At 55.8% G+C, this 16321-nt stretch overlaps 5 protein-coding genes across 5 annotated transcripts; 3 read left to right on the forward strand and 2 right to left on the reverse strand.

Annotated features, from left to right (window-relative positions):
- Positions 1-615: 615 nt before the first annotated feature.
- Positions 616-4245, reverse strand: PRP22 (DEAH-box ATP-dependent RNA helicase prp22; the record flags this gene model as incomplete). Its single annotated transcript, XM_064806493.1, has 1 exon — positions 616-4245. One exon carries the CDS (start codon positions 4243-4245, stop codon positions 616-618), a length of 3630 nt encoding a protein of 1209 aa, XP_064655310.1.
- A 257-nt stretch (positions 4246-4502) lies between these two features.
- Positions 4503-6424, forward strand: LTR77_009266 (uncharacterized protein; the record flags this gene model as incomplete). The annotated part of the gene is made up of 2 exons (XM_064806494.1): positions 4503-4561; positions 4603-6424. 2 exons carry the CDS (start codon positions 4503-4505, stop codon positions 6422-6424), a joined length of 1881 nt encoding a protein of 626 aa, XP_064655311.1.
- Positions 6425-6870: 446 nt separating this feature from the next.
- LTR77_009267 (uncharacterized protein) lies at positions 6871-8263 on the reverse strand (the record flags this gene model as incomplete). The annotated part of the gene is made up of 3 exons (XM_064806495.1): positions 6871-7417; positions 7477-7853; positions 8066-8263. The coding sequence occupies 3 exons, from the start codon at positions 8261-8263 to the stop codon at positions 6871-6873; spliced, it is 1122 nt and encodes a 373-aa protein (XP_064655312.1).
- A 1489-nt stretch (positions 8264-9752) lies between these two features.
- Positions 9753-11144, forward strand: LTR77_009268 (uncharacterized protein; the record flags this gene model as incomplete). The annotated part of the gene is made up of 2 exons (XM_064806496.1): positions 9753-10287; positions 10342-11144. 2 exons carry the CDS (start codon positions 9753-9755, stop codon positions 11142-11144), a joined length of 1338 nt encoding a protein of 445 aa, XP_064655313.1.
- Positions 11145-12177: 1033 nt separating this feature from the next.
- LTR77_009269 (uncharacterized protein) lies at positions 12178-14040 on the forward strand (the record flags this gene model as incomplete). The annotated part of the gene is made up of 2 exons (XM_064806497.1): positions 12178-12628; positions 12698-14040. The coding sequence occupies 2 exons, from the start codon at positions 12178-12180 to the stop codon at positions 14038-14040; spliced, it is 1794 nt and encodes a 597-aa protein (XP_064655314.1).
- Positions 14041-16321: the final 2281 nt, after the last annotated feature.

Consider the following 16321-nt stretch of genomic DNA (forward strand, 5'->3'; position numbering starts at 1 on the left):
TTGCGAGCTCCTTGTGAGAGAAATCTGGACATCTCTGGCCATCGCGCTCTTCTTCTGGAAATTTCTGGTGCACCAAAAGGTGGCATTCACCGCAGATGCATTCACCTCACTGGAAATTGGCGTCCGTGGGCTCCAGAAGATCAAATTTTGAGTACAACATCTTTATCAGTGTGTCATACATCCATCAGACGGCAAGGCGTCGTTGAAGGAAATCCTTCTTCGAAATCTTCGGCGAGTCTTCGTGTGGTTGCTCGGTGAAAAGGTTGGGAGGAAAGGACTTTGATCGGTGACGTCTCTTCAAGCTTTCACCTGCCGCAGGCACGGACCTCAGCATGATATTCTTGATTTACGGCATGGCATGGGAAAGCGTACATGCACTTCAGCAGAATTGCCCCAAAAATCTTGTTCTTACATTGCACCGCTTCTCTTTGTTGTCACAAATTTCAATGCACTTCCGCATTGGGATTTTGTTCGATCTCCCACTGTCGCTGAGTACATCCCTCCCGACACCCCAAGCGCACGCAACTCAATCTACAAGAAGATTGTATCATTTCAAGCACAACACAATAACGTCCTGCCACCCCAATCTCGACACCCCCACCCCCAGCAACACGTCTATCCCCACGTCCCACCCCCGCCCCTCCCCCCCCTTCTCTGCGCCGACAACCGCCACTCATCCTCCCCAGCAAACCGATTATGCAACGGCTGAATCCGCTCCTCCCTCTTCCTGCGACTCAACTCCCCCTTCGTCCCCGCCACCCTAAAAAACGTCGGCGCAGCTTCAACAAGCCACTTCGGCTCGATGGCGGTCACATTATGCATGTACTCCCTCGTCGTCTCTACGAGACTATGATAAATGACGTGCTCCGCCGCTTTGCCGAAGAGCGCGGAAGCAGGGTGCATGTACACGGGCGTCCCTTCGACGAGCGTCTTGTAGCCTTCCTGCGGGTCTTTGCGCGCGGAGTTGCGGAAGAAGCCGGCGCATAAAGCCTGCCGGACGCGCAGGGTGTCGCGGCCGCAGGACAGGATGCGGAGTTTATGGCGTTCGAGGATCTGGACGAGTTGCTTGCGCACGTCTTCGGCGCGGCGCATGTTGCGGGGTTGGATGAAGTTCTCGAAACACCAGGGGTCGGCTTTGCCTGCGCCGCGCCAGCCGTTGTAGACATTTAATAAGGTGAGGTGGTCGCCGGCGGGGTCGTTGAAGCGGGCGCGTTTCTGGTCCGCTTGCTGCTGCTTGTCTTTGGGGCGGTGGAAGACGGTTTGGACTGCGGAGATCATGGCGACGATGGAGAGCATCTCGTCGGCGCACCCGAGGTCCACGGAGGCGATGAGGGATTTGGCTAGGCCCGGGTCCATTGGCATGTCGGCCATGCGGCGGCCGAGGCGGGTGAGGAGGCCTTCGTCGTCGAGAGCGGAGAGGGCGTAGAGTTCTTCAAGGGCCGTGAGCATGGTGTTGGTGGGTGGCGGGTCCATGAAGTCGAAGCCTAATAAATCGTTGATACCCATAGCCTTCAGCATCAGAATCGTGTTGCTCAGATTCTGCCTCTGAATCTCAGGAATTGTTGTGGGCAGCATCTCCGATTGGAAGGCGTTTTCGGTGTAGAGTCTGAAGCACTTCCCTGGTCCTGTACGTCCGGCTCGTCCAGCACGCTGTTTAGCCTGCGCTTGCGATATAGGCGTGACTTGTAGCCTGTCCATGCCAAGCTTAGCGTCGTAGGCGGTCTGCTTTACGAATCCTGGGTCAACCACGAAGTAAATGCCATCAATGGTGATCGAAGTCTCGGCGATGTTGGTAGCGATGACCACCTTCCTGCTACCACTAGGCGTGGCCTCGAAGATACGACTGGCTGTCTCGGAGGGCAGAGCGCCGTAGATAGGGAGAATGATGAGTTCAGGCACCGAAGGGCCAAGAGCTTTCATCCGCTCAAACAAGATCTCGCAGGAGGTGTCAATCTCCTCTTTGCCAGTCAAGAACAGGAGGATATCGCCAGGCGGCTCCGTAAGATGGATCTGCATGACAGTAGTCAACGCCGCATCCAGATAGTCCGACTCTGGTTCCCTGCTATACATGATCTCGACTGGATACGTCCGACCTGGGATCGACAAGATCGGACATTCGTTGAAGTACGAGCTGAACTTCTCCGCATCGAGCGTCGCACTGGTGACGATGAGTTTCATATCCGGCCGCTTCTTCAATGTCTTCTTGAGCAGCCCAAACAGCACATCAGTGGCGATGGTCCGCTCGTGCGCTTCATCAAGCATAATGACCTTGTACTTGCTCAACTCCGGATCGAGCAAGATCTCACGCTGCATGATACCATCGGTCATGTACTTGATGCAGGTTTTGTCGGAAGTCTTGTCCTCGAAACGGATGGTGTAGCCGACTTCTTCGCCCAAGCGACAGCCGACTTCGTCGCTGACACGTTGGGCGACGCTCATGGCTGCGACGCGGCGAGGTTGCGTGCAGCCGATTATGCCTTCGTCCGAGAAGCCGTCTTCAGCCAGGTACTGAGTGAGCTGGGTGGTCTTGCCTGAGCCGGTGTCACCGACGACGATGAGGAGCTGGTATTGTCGGACGGCATCCAAGAACTGCTTCCGCATCTTGAAAGCTGGCAAGGATTCTCTCTGCTCCTTGATCGACATTGAAGTCCTCTTCCCCAGCTCACCTTTGCCAGAAGCGATTTTCTTCCACTCGGGCATGTCGTTTGCGCCGCCGCCCTGCTTGGGCTGTCGCAAATCAGCAGCGAAGCGTCGCTCACCAGGTTGCACCATTGGGTCGTTCCACTCTTGGTTGAGATCGGTCTTTTGAGCCTCCTGGGCGGCCTTATCCTGCGCTTCCTGCTGGCGAAGATCTCGACGCTCTTTGGCAAGTACATCGCCCTGCATCGCCGCACGGTTCATGCTGCCATCTGGAGCTTTGATGACACGAATCGGGCTGAGTTCGAGACTCTGCTTGGTCTGACCGGCGAGGAAAGGCGGCTCTTCTTCCTTGACCTCAATGTCGACATCTTCTTCTTCCTCGATCGTCTCGCCGTTGATGGCGGCATTGTAGTCATCGTCAAGGTCAGGGTAGTCGGCGGCTTTGATGACACCCGAAGCGATGAGCTGCCTGATCTCCCATCTCTCCGGACTAGTCAGTCGTTTGCGCTGGCGCTTTCCAGCTCCTGCGCCCGTCTCCACTACCGGGGCCATCGGATCAAGCCTTGCATCTGCCGCACCATTCAAGCCAACAGCATTCGCGCCAGTAGTAGGCGCCTGGATTCTGCGTCCTGGCCTTTGGTCCATTCCAGTAGCTTGATCAACTTCACTCATGCTGAGACTGACCCGCCCTTCCTGCGCCTTCATGACCTTGATCCAGACTTCCTGATCCCGCGCCACCAGATCTGACGGGTGGTTGACTTTGTAGTCTGCCATGGCTGATACATGTACAAGACCGTCTACCTTGCCTTTGACGTCTCGCAGGTTCACAAAGACGCCGAAGTCCTTGACTCCAGTGACTCTGCCACGATAGATCTTGTATTGCACCGGCGCATCATCCAACTCCGGCTGAGGCGGCCTATCGAAATCGTCGCGTCGACTTTTCCGATCACTCTTCCCGTTGCGGTCGTGCCGATCAGAAGGTCGGTGCGGTACGTTGCGCCCAAATTCGTCCTGGAACACAAAGTCATCGTTCCTGTCCTTCCTCCGCTCTCTCCGCTCCTTTCTTCCCGGGCTTCTGGATCGTGATCTTGACCGTCTATGTCTCTTGATACTCCTCTCATCCCGCTCCCTCTCGGCACTTATACTCCGCTTCCTGCCGTTCGCCGGTTTCTCCGCCTTCCCACCAGCTTTCGGTGGTCCAGCCATAGACTCGAGCAACGCAAAGGTATCGTCCAGCTCTGCCCCTCCATCTTCCGCACCACCTTTCTCTTCCTCTACAGCCGGTGGCTCCTTATCTGGAATGCTCAAGCCCTTGAACTTCTTACTCTTCCCCCCACCATCCACTTCATCATCGATCTGCTTCGCGCCATTCTTCCTGTACTTCGGATGAAGGCTCTTGATCAGGCGGTCAATACTCTCCGCCAGACTACCGGGAAAGTCGTAATCCTCGAGCTTGGCCTGGAAGTCCTTCACATTTGCGCAGCTGGCGTGTTCGGCGATGATGAATTCGGCGATGGTCTTGTCGCTGGTGCCCATGTAGTTATTGATTTCGCTGGTGACTTTAGAGACCAGCGAGAGCAGCTCCAGTTGCTCCAGGTCGTCCATGTTGGCTATCGCCCTCGTTCCAAGGCTGGTATACTCAGTGAAGGTGTGGGTGTCGTCGACGTTGAAGGTCTTCAAACTCTGGCTGACTAAGCCGGCAAAAGTCCGCTCCACGCTTCACGTCTCCCAAAGTTCGCGCCCAAACAGATATCAACTTGCGACCTCACTACATCCCCTCCCCAACCCCTCCGCCGTCCCACCGTTACACCGACGACCTCACCTCACTCCCGAAATAGCGACGACAATAGCAAACCGCGACAATGGCCTTCGGTCGCTCCAACTCGCTGAGCATTAACACCGGCGCGACCAACTCTCTCTTGTACGTACTACTTTTCATTCTACTCATATCACACTCCACAGCAACACGAAGCCGGTATTCGAGGAGCGTACTGCAAACAGGCACCATCTTGTCACATCAACACATCCTCTACAACCACAGCAAGAACCAAAAGAAAGAATGCCTCCAGTTCCTCGCCCGGCCTCTGCGGCTGCCCCTACGCTTATTAGCATGACACGAGTTCCTACTCCGGCCTCTGCGGCCGATACCACCCCAGTCAGCACGACACCAGTCCCTCGGCCAGCCTCTGCGGCCGCTCCTACTCCCATCAGCATGACACCACCTGTACTAACGCAAGCTCCAAGCAACACGCAACAGAATCAAACATCGCAGCCACCAGCGCCTTCCGGAGGTCTTTTCGGTAGCAACAACACGGCAACTTCGCAGCCACAGCAGACCGGAGGAGGATTGTTTGGAGGTGGGAACACAACGTCGCAACCGCAGCAGCAGGGTGGCTTGTTCGGCAGGGTTGGGACGTCGCAACCACAACAGTCGGGAGGACTCTTCGGTGGAGGTGCAGCAACATCACAACCTCAGCAGTCTGGTGGTCTATTTGGGAACACGAACACCTCGCAGCCTCAGCAATCAGGGGGTCTCTTCGGCGGCGGCGCGACTTCTCAACCCCAGCAATCTGGCGGCTTGTTTGGCAATACTGCAACCTCGCAGCCACAGCAGTCTGGAGGGCTGTTCGGCAATACTGCAACTTCCCAACCACAGCAGTCTGGAGGCCTCTTCGGAAACACTACTACCTCGCAGCCGCAGCAATCAGGCGGTCTCTTCGGTAACACCACCAACAACACTCAGCAAAACACCGGCGGAGGTCTCTTCGGCGCAAGCACCGCCAACCGAACAGGCGGCGGCCTCTTCGGCGCATCCACCACGAACAATGCACCCAACAACAACACTTCCTCCCTCTTCGGCGGCGGGGGCAACAGCCTCTTCGGCGGCGCCTCCACCCAACAACCCCAACAACAACAGCAACAGCAAAACCAACCCTCCAACACCTTCCTCGGCATGACCGCCACCGCCCCACAATTCAACCAGCCCTCCCTCCTCGGCGCCCCCCAGTACCGCCAATCCCAAACCAACCCCTTCCAAGGCCGCCTCACCCTCGGCCAATCCGGCTCCAACACCACCACCGTCGGCGGCGGCGCCCAGTCGCAAGGCGGTCAGGGGGCTGTGCAAGTCAACTACGATAACCTGAAATCCACTACCCGCTTCTCCGACCTCGTGCCGGAGGTGCAGCAGACCCTTGAGCGGATCGATGCGATGATCCAGGCCCAGGAGCGCTTTGCGCGGCAGATCGAGGCTTTTGTCCCGAAACATGGACAAGATGTGGAAAGCCTGAAACCGGACGTCGAACTAGTCAGCGAGAAGAACGAAGCCATCGAAACCGCCCTCTCCCTCGACGCCCGCGGGGTCGAAGGCGAGAAGGGGACCCTACAAAAGGACATCTCCGACGGCGAGCGCCTGCAGCGCGTGATCGACAACCTCCGCCAACCGCCGCAATTCCACTCTCGTGGCGGGGACCCTGGTGGTCGGGACCTCGACCTCATCGGAAACTTCTTCAACCCGCTTGCGGGAAACATGTCCGGTGCGATCGATACCTACGGCGCTACTATCGCAGAGGTTGAGGCGCATATGCATATTCTGGAGCAGAGTGCGATGGCTAGTGGTGGTAGTGGGGCTAGGGGTGGTGGGATCGGAGGCGGGTTCAGCAGTGTGAGGGAGCTGGCGGAGACGCTGGGGGCGTTTGAGGAGGGGATTTTGGGGGCGGCGGGGGTGGTGGGGCAGTGTCGGGAGGGGGTTAATGAGTTGGTGTTGGGGGGGAGGGGGAGGCTTTGAGGGGTTTTGTGAAGGGGGAGCGAGGGAGGATGGGTTGGTCGTGGATGGAGGGAGCATTGAATGAAAAGTGGACATGATTCAGGGGTGCTTGAGAGAGTTCAGTAGTACGAACATTAGGCCATGAGTTTGACCTTCTTGACTCGTACAACTTCTTTTCTCATGACTTCATTCCATCATATCGCCTGTTGCCAGATTGACACAGAACAAGTCTACGCCGCGCATTCTGCCCTGACGAAAAGGTACGGGTATCCCCCGGCGAAATTCATCAGAACGCTTTGGCGAAACTCTAAGCTCGCTCGCTGTCCTCAGTCCTCTAAATTTCCCCCGTCAAAACATCTAATGCTAGCTACACATTTACACGTACATGTACAATTCATACCTATCATCCCTACGTCCCATCCCCCACCCCATCCTCCCCATCCCCTCGAGTCCCCGCTTCCTCCCACCTAGCTCCTCCGCCTAACCCGACTCCCCCGCCTCCCCTCCTCCTCAAACTCAACAAGATAATCCACCGTCTGCATAATCCCCTGCCCCTCTCCCATAACCAACCCCCTCTTACTCTCGTCGTCCTCACTCCCTCCTTCCCTCGTATCTCTGTCCCTGTGACTGACGTAGTAGGCGTAATCTTCCTCGCTCCCTCCGTGTCCACTAGCTGTGGGTTTGATATGCTCGATTTTGGAGCGTGTATGACTCCGCGGATGGCTCATGGGATGGTTCTTGGGTGTATGACTCCACGGATGGCCGGACGAGCCGTTTTGTTGGTTAGAGGAGTGTTGAAGTTCAAAGGGCTCGAGGATGCCGGCGTTGGACATTCCCGCCGCCCAGTCGGTGAGGACGCGTTTGATGGAGGGGAGGCAGGCGGTTAGGAGGGAGGTGGTGAGGGACATTGTTGTGTAGATTGTTGGGAGGGTGGAGGCGAATGGGCGGCGGAGGGTGGGGGAGGCGTAGTAGGGGGAGTAGGTTGAGAGGGTGATGGCGGTGAAGATGGGGGTGCTGTTGGGGAATGGGTTAGTGTATGGTGGACCTTAGGGGGTTGGGGAGGAGGGAAGTACATGATCCGCATCCCAAACATGGCCGACACCACCAGTTTCCGTTGGAGGCCCGTCTGCACATATCCCATCATCACCGCCGGCAACACACAAAGCGCCACGTCGGTCACGATATCGACCAGACGAATCCCGATCTGCGCGCCGTACTGGTCGATACAGGTATTCGCACCCGAGGGACCCATGACCCAGCGCTCTGGCCCGCATTGGAAGGCCACGGTGAAGGTCGCAGCGACTCCCCAGGCGATCGAGACGCCGAGGACGGTGTACAGGGCGAGCACGATCCACTGTCGCGGGGGTTTGAGGGCGAGGATAAGGAGGGTGATGGCGGCTTTGGAGGCGGTGGTGGAGGGGTAGATGAGGAGTTGGGCGGCGTAGTAGTGCTGGAGGAGGTGTTAGAACATGATACGTGGTGGGAGGGGAGTGGTATGGACTTGCCTTGCTCACTGTCTGCATTTGGGCGTCTGATAGAAGGGAGGGTGCCTGACCGAGTCCGTGGTAGACGGCGCGGCATATTGAGATTGTGTATGCGAGGGCGAAGACCTGTGGTGGTTAGCCTTGGTTAAGACCTCCCAAGAGATATATTCTAGCATACCAGAGCTGTCACCAACGCAATGTCGTCCCTCCTCAGCTTCCGAAAAGTCGACACAGTCATCTGCAACTTCGTCGCAACGGTAAGGCCGACAATAACAATCATTATCACCGCCGTGAGCAGCACATACGCTCCATGATTCTTCTCCGTCACCGGGTGCGCAGGAGGCAGCAAGTCCTCGTAGATGCCCGTCTTCGACATCGCAACTTGTCGTCGTAGCCTCGTCGAGCGTCGCAGCAGAGCATCAGAGGCAGGAAGGATCAAACCAACCCAGACATAAGCACAACCTTCTACCGGCCTGCTTATCACAGGCGAAACCTCGCAAGATCGACCCCCTGATGCCGCAGACAGCGCCTAGATGCCGGGCCTACGGATTTGTACAAAAGCTTTGAACTTACATGTGAAGATGCGCAAAAGCGCGCAGGCAGAGATACCGCACCTCGCGTACCGACCCAAAACCTAAGGGGTGGGGGGTCAGCCTGGTCCATGGAGCCTGTATGTCAGGCACAGTGGGCTCCCGTGTGATGTTGAGTGTGGCCATCGACACGCTGCATCGCTTACCCTGCTTCATCATTGCAGGGCGAGGCGAGTGGGTGGAGTGAGGTGGTCTTGGGTGGCTTATACGAGCTGACATGCCATGGAGCTACGTCCGTAGCGGGGGGTGGGGTGGCAGTTGTGGTTGGTGGGTGGTTGATAGGGCGTCCTTGGTATTTTTGCGCGAACGCGAGATGAGAGGAATTTTTTACTTGCCTTTTCATTCAATGAGTCCTGGTATAGAACCGATTCCGTCGAGCAAGTTGTCGGTGTTCGCGGCATGAAAACGGCCTCAAGTCCGCGTTTCTACAGACGATGAAGTCGCCTTGAATCCTCCCGATCCTTCTGCCCACGAGGTTGGTTTTGCAGCGGCCTGGTCCCGCCGTCCACTAACAGCCACCGGACTGTCTTGGACGTTACTTCCCGCCCGCCCCCCGAAACGCCACGCCCCTCCCCCCGGTAGGCTCTCGTCGGAGATGAACCTAGCAAAGACCTCTCGCCGTCCAGACTCCCAATCTCATCTGCAGCACCACCTCTCGGCATCCGGGACTTCGTTCATCCTATCGATCCTCTCTCCTTCCACGTGCTAACCGACGCAGTAGTGCTCACGCGCAGGGGTCTCTGTATCGCTCGCTTGCGCTCTCAGCATGAAAGGCGCTGCGAGCCTGCGAACTGCCCTGGCGATCGCCGGTGCGACGGTAAGTCGAGCGTACCTTGGCGGGGGACCTGGTCTCTCCTCTCCTTCTGTCGAGCTGTGCCATTTCTGCTTCTTTTCCTCTTTCAGTCTCTCGCTCACCTACCTGCGCATTGCGAAGGGTGTGTTTGTTCTGCGGTATGGCGACCTACGAGATGAAGTCTATGGAGTCGGTGAGGGCTGGCGAGGTGTCGCCTCCGAATCACAAGCAGGAGACTGGGAGGACCGAGTCGAAGACGGCTGTTAGGGTGGGTACACTTTGGATTTGAGATGGACGGTTGGTGCTGATATGCGCAACAGAGGGTGTTTAGCTTCACGCAAATGTTCTGCTTTGCGCTGAGCTATATGTCGTCTTGGGAGGCACTGGCGACGTACGTCCAACATTCAACAATCAAGAGAAGCGACATCTGACGGAGATCCAGTTCATTCGGCCTGGCCTTCTACAACGGCGGTCCCAGAGCAATGGTCTGGGGCTTCTTCATCGTCATTCCCGGCGTGCTCGCTCAAGTCGCCTCGCTCGCGGAAATGTCCTCAGTACAACCCATCGCAGGCGCGCAATACCACTGGACATGGCATCTTGCACCACCGAAACACAGAAGGTTCATCACTTGGATTCAAGGGTGGATTACATGGTTCTCTTGGATCTCGCTACTCTGCAGTGTGGTAAACACTTGCGCGAACATCACGACGGCTTTGGTCGGCATCAGCTACCCCGACTATGCTCCGCAGGGCTGGCATACACTCTTGATCATGTACGCCTACCTCATTGTTTTCGGACTGATGAACATGTATCTCTTCTGGATCATTCCGTGGGTGGAATTTTTGGCTGGTATACTTCACGTCGTCTTGTGGATCGTGTTCACCACGGTACTGCTTACCTTGGCTCCCCGACATTCAAGCCATTTCGTCTTCTTTGAAGGATCCAAGGTCGGCGGCTGGCAGAACGACTTTGTCTCGTTTAATCTTGGTATAATCCTGATCACGTGGGGTTTTGTGGGTACGTACTTTCTCCCCCCATACACTGTCTATCCCACTCTGATTAATCTGCCAGGCTTCGACGCCGCCGCCCACATTTCCGAAGAAACCCGGAAAGCCCGCTTCGCCATCCCGCGAGCCATGTTCTGGTCAATCTGTATCAACAGCACCCTCGCCTTCGGTTTCGTCTTGGTCCTGCTCTACTCCTTCGGCGACGTCTCAACCAACATGTTCGCCGCCTATCCGCTCGCAGTCATCTGCTACATCGCGACCGCCTCCGTCGCCGGCGCCTCCGTCATGATCGCCGGCCCCCTTACAATCAACATCTCCGTCGTCCTCGGCACCATCGCCTCCACCTCCCGCCTCACCTGGGCCTGGGCCCGCGACGGCGCTCTACCGGCGTACTTCTCCTACGTCTCGCCGCGCCACCGCATCCCCGTCCGCTCGGTTTGGCTGCCGATCTTCATGGTCATGCTGCTCTCCCTCCTCAACCTGACAAACTCCTACACGGCCTTTGGTGTCATCATCGCGCTCTGCACCCTCGGACTCTACCAATCCTACATCATCGCCATCGCCTGCATGCTGCACGCCCGCCTCACGCACCGCATCGACGTCGCGCCGTGGTCGTTGGGGAGATACGGGGTCCCGATTAACGCGTTCGCGATCGTGTACTCTGTATATCTGGGTTTCTGGATGGTTTGGCCGAACTACCTGCCTATCGATGGGGCGGGGATGAATTACGCCCTGCCGATTAATGCGGCGGTGTGGCTTTTTGCGTTGGTGTTTTGGTTTGCGTGGGGGAGGAAGAATTGGGCGGGTCTGGATGCGAGGGTGATTGAGAAGGTTGTTGGGGATGCTGATAAGGATACTGTGGATTAGAGGGGTGGTGTTGGGTAGGCTTGTTAGCATACTGAGGGGTTGATACCGTATGAGCAATGGCATGTTGGTGCTACTGTAACTTGCTGCCTAGCTGCCATGCTTGGTTCAAGAGAGCTCCCATCAATAGCCATAGGGCACCCTTCAGACATCCGTCTCCGAAGCTCGATTCCGAATGGTATAGTCTGGATATTTAGGTCACGGGACGGTACTGCGTTCTGCGTATCTGTCTGTCGCTCGGCTGCAGCCGGGGACGTCTCGGCGTTGGGTCCGTGTGACATGAGTAGCATCCTACTATAACTTCGTCTCGTCACTCACATCTAGTGAAAGTCGTCAAAGACTTCACGACATCCTCTGCTAATTGTGACAAAGCTGAGCGATGATCCACTACTCCGGCTACGAACGAGCCCGACTACAGGACTACAAGTGTCGATTTGTGCTCTCCCAATGTCCACAAACGACGTCTCTCACGCCTCTTTGTTGACTTGCCGGTACAGGATGGCAATTTCGTTGCAGGCAGTCCGGTAGTCTGCCAGTCCAAATTCTGAGCTGTCTAGAGACGTTCACGGACTGGACTGCACGGCTGAGAACTTGATGAAGACGAATGTGGTCAGCTGCCTCGCATATGATGATATGACCAGATGCAAATATGCTCAGGTAAGCTGCTGGTTCCGCCTCGCCATTGATCGCCGCTGCTTGCTTTTCACACTGAGTGCACCACGATCTCGACCCCAACGGCGATACAAGGTTCGACCACAGCTACACGATGCCTATTATCCTGCGGGTGGCTTGCCGTATACCAGCAGTATCGTCTAGACGCATCGTCGCTACAATTGCACATGGAGCCCTACTTTCCGTAGCGTTGTGAAGACTGGACCATGATGCTGCCATGCATTATCACATCAAAGAGGGTGTGCCCGTGGGCGTTTAAGACAGTCGATCATCCGACAGGTTTAAGAATCGAGACTCTCCCATCTCCGGCTGCTCCCCCACTGGCGGTCCTTGAGGCCATCTCAGTCCCTCCCCAGGCTCAACTATGACATTAGACCACGATTTCGCTCCATCGCAGGACGCTCATGCACCAACGACCAGTAGCACTCACGGCGACTTTTCAGAGCAAGACAGCAGGCTCACGACGGACAGCGACGCAACTCAGCTTGGGACTCGACCACAAGATGGACCTGATCCGGTGCCACCTGCCAACAGTGACCATCCAACCCCATCGACGCCTTTCTCAGCACCGGAGGTCCCGAGCAGGATGCCTGTGAATACGACGGCACTCACTAAATGCGCCAATGGAAAGGTCACTGTCTTCCCCAATCTTGACACACCTTCGTCCACTTCGCCGTCCGGACGATGGCAACACACTCAGCCTCGGCGATGGCGAACGACACTGCTGCGAGCCGGACCACTTTCTGGCATCGCAGCTATGCTGTTGGCCATAGCGAGTATTGTGGCCTCTTTGGGTATGCTCATAGCCTCAGACGGTATGTAACGCCGAGCAAGAAGCTTCATCGCCTGATACAATGCTGACTCTTTGGATGTTTCCTGCGCAGGCGCTTCCGTCTCAAGCTGGGCCGTGGAACCTTCGATCTATCTAGCAATTGGCACCGCCGTGGCAAATTTGTCGATGAGATATGCCTGCATCACTGGGATAGCAATCGCTTGGTGGCTTAGGGCGCGAAAGGGTACAGCAACAATTGAAAAGCATTATCTTGCCACGTCGTCCGCTGACCTCTTCCCCCTTCTTATTGTAGGCTCAACTCTCCAAAAACTCCATTACGACTGGCGTTCGGGCACCACCGTGGTAGGTGCGATTACGGCCGGCAAGCATCTCGGCCTTCTAGGACTTGCCACCATCTTCTCGACAGTGGTGGTCATAGACGGACCGCTCCTCCAGCGCTCAAGTCTGGTAGTTTCGACACCATTTGAGAAAGACTCTCCATTGCTCCTCCATGTTTCCATGGCCCAGGAAGTCCCGAGGCTTTATACCGGGTTATGGGCAAGGAGTAATCAGACTGCATATGGCTATCCTTACAACTGGCAATTCAACGAAAGCATGCCAGGTGGTAACAATTCTGACGTCTCTAATGACAAATGGGCCGCAAGTGATCCCACATTCGACGAGGCGGTGAGCCGCCCGTTCTACGGAGACGAGCCGATAGGAAGAGTGGTCACTGGATGCAAAGACACGTGTAAAGCAGCAATGAGAGCTCCTGCGCTAGCCATCGGTCCTTGCACCACACGTGCGATTCCAGTCAACTACATCCACGCCATGGCATCACCTGAAGACATGCTGTATACTGCTTCTCCACTCGACCAGAATGCCTTCGTAGTTGCTTCATCACTGGTGGTCGAGCACCAAGAGAACGAGGTCATCAATCTCTTCACCGGCTTTGGAGACACTACAAACTGCGTTGGCACGTTCACCTACACCAGCTGCTACTTGCGGTCGACCATTGGCGAATACAACATCGCCATCGCCGGCGCCGAATTTACGATCGAGAACCCCGCGAGCCCTCGCATAGTAGCGCTGGCGAACAACACCTTGACGAACTATACCCCCGACTATCGTGCGAGAGTGCAGCGATCGACTCTGGGTGGAGTCGTGAACATCGTCAACGCAGACTGGCGGAGCCGTTACACCGCGTACAGGGCAAGCGGCAAAATACAGTGGTCGTCGTCTCTGGCCCCGGTGAATCTCCGGTACATGATTGGCAACACAAGATGCCCTTCGTTCAAAGACTCGTTTGAGGACGTACTCGCTGCGCTCAACACGGCGATGGTGTATACCGGTGCTGCCGCTGCCCAAATGGAGCCTTATTATCTTCATGGCCATGATGGACCTTGGCATTGCGGAGCAAACGAATACCACGGTTATCGGCTACAAGACTGGTGACCACAACGTCTACCGCACGGCGTATTGATGGTTCTTCGCCGCGGCTTTTATGGAACTGGTGTGTATCTGCTTCGTCGCGCCGACGTACTGGGGATGGTGGAGGCTGGGACGGCCGGCCTCTTTCTCGCCCCTTGAGATTGCGAAGGTGAGTTTGCCAGCTTGCGGCAGTGGATTCTACGAGCATGCCTGATTGAAATAACAGGCGTTTGAGGCGCCGATGTTGGATGGATGTTGTTCCAATTCAACTGGGAGGGACGCTGCGAAGGCGATGGGGGAAGTGAGGGTGAGGTATGATTTCACTGGCTCGGCAGACACGAAAGTTGCTTTTGCGTACGAGGCTCGTACTTCTCGCTCTGAGGCGTCCGGCAAGGAGGCCGCGGCTGCACAGCACTGAGCTCATGGTCAGTGTCGTTCAACAACGACTACAAATGCTTGGCTTGATGACATGCGGCTTGACTCTAGTTCACATGAAAAAGTGCGGCAACGGCGGGAAGATCGACACCACAGGCGGAGCGCTATAATGGAAATTGATACAGGATTGCAAGAAGCTGTGTACTTCCATGTGGCCACGAAGAGATGTATCTAACCCTTGCTCTTACCAGTTCTCTCCAATGCTCGCACTCTCTTCGTTTCTTTAAGATGGCTAGAATTGGCACAACTACGAGCAAGGCCTCCGCGACGTGCGTCGCTCATCACTAGTGTTCTGGTCTTTTGGGTTTTCGAAACTCGTTCCAATGATTTCTCTTCCAGCTTCTGGCTGGGAATGGCTAAGCAGCTGTCCCGTGGGTGAAGCCGGACTGTAGCACTATAAGGACCAGGAGGAAGACGAGGTAGGTCAATCACCAGACAGAAGGTGGCTGGGAGGAAGATGGTCTAGGTCCGCCTACCTGACAGCGTTTGTTGAGAGCTGATGTTCAAGAGTGTCGATAGAAAGACCATCAAGCAGAATGCACTAAATCGCCGCTTTACTTGGACAGCGACATCTAGTCCTCTCTAGCAGAAATGAGAACAACTTTGTGAGAACGTTTGGATTGATATCTATGCTATACTCTGCCAGTGTCTATTCCAACGCCATGTCCAATGCTGATACCGATGCTGATTAAAATTCTGATACTATCGCCAACCCATGCTCAATGCAGGTGCTTTCTGAAAACTCTTCCTTCACAAATATGTTGGACCTTTGACAGTGCAACAGAAAGATGTCAGCGGCCCATCGTGTCAAAAGCACTGGAGAGTGTACTGGCCTGCCGGCCACTGAATGGTGCGAGCACTCGCAAGTGATCATACTAATGCTGGAGATTGGATGCTGTTGCAGGGTAGATGATGCTGGAGGACAGTTGGAATGGAGATCGGTCGTTGGTGATTGTACTGGCCATCTCTGATGATGCTGATTGCTTCTGACGCTTTGAGTGCTCATGCCAACTTGACACTCATTGGAGTCCGATGCTGCACTTCACGAATCCTCCTGCTCATTGTGGTCTGCTTGGTCGACTTCAGCCACTTCTGGTTCGACGCCGGGACTGCTCTGCTCAATGAGCCTACCGCTAGCAGTTTCAGGTCTGTTGTCCGCGAATTGGTCCCCAGTAGGGTCAAATCTGTTGTCAGCAGATGGTTCAGTGGCCGTCTCGAATTGGTGGTCGGCATCAGCGTTCCGCTGTTCAGGAAATCGTCGTTGATGTCCCCTTGACGAGCAAGCGTCTTGAGATCTCCAAGTGTATCGTTGCTCCCATCGCTGGATGTCTCATGGCTTCCGACACTGCTGGACTTCGTGGCACAGCGTGCTCGCGCATGCCGTCATTGAATTCTGCGAATGAGGCCGGACCTGCATCATCATTAGACTTATCTGTCGCCTTGCGTTTGCTCACTGCCTCCTGCAAAGGGACTTCACGGCGACTTTGCTGATCGAGCAGCGTCAGGCTTAATCTCTGGATTAGTATGGCCAGAAACGACACGATCACCGGTGGTGTGCGGAGCACCAGCCAAGAATGGAGGAGAGCCAGAAGTATTTTCAGTCTGACCAGCTTGAGCAAGATTGCGATAACGACCAGTCCCCCCAGGCTAGGCAATATCGTGGTGAGGTCGCCGGCTGACTCGCGAAGATTGGCCAGCTTGTGGACGATCTTGCATCTCTCCACGGCTGCCATCCGCTTTGCGTCTCTCCTTGACCAAGTTCGCGATCGTCTCACCCTCTTGCTCGGAAAGACAATTGTCACGCGCGAAACCTTGCTTGGAGACTACAAAGGCATGTGTTTCTGTTACCAGACAAGTGTCGAGCTCTCTG

The sequence above is a fragment of the Saxophila tyrrhenica genome (genome assembly GCF_035928015.1).
Source record: "Saxophila tyrrhenica strain CCFEE 5935 chromosome Unknown scaffold_17, whole genome shotgun sequence".
NCBI lineage: Eukaryota > Fungi > Ascomycota > Dothideomycetes > Mycosphaerellales > Extremaceae > Saxophila > Saxophila tyrrhenica.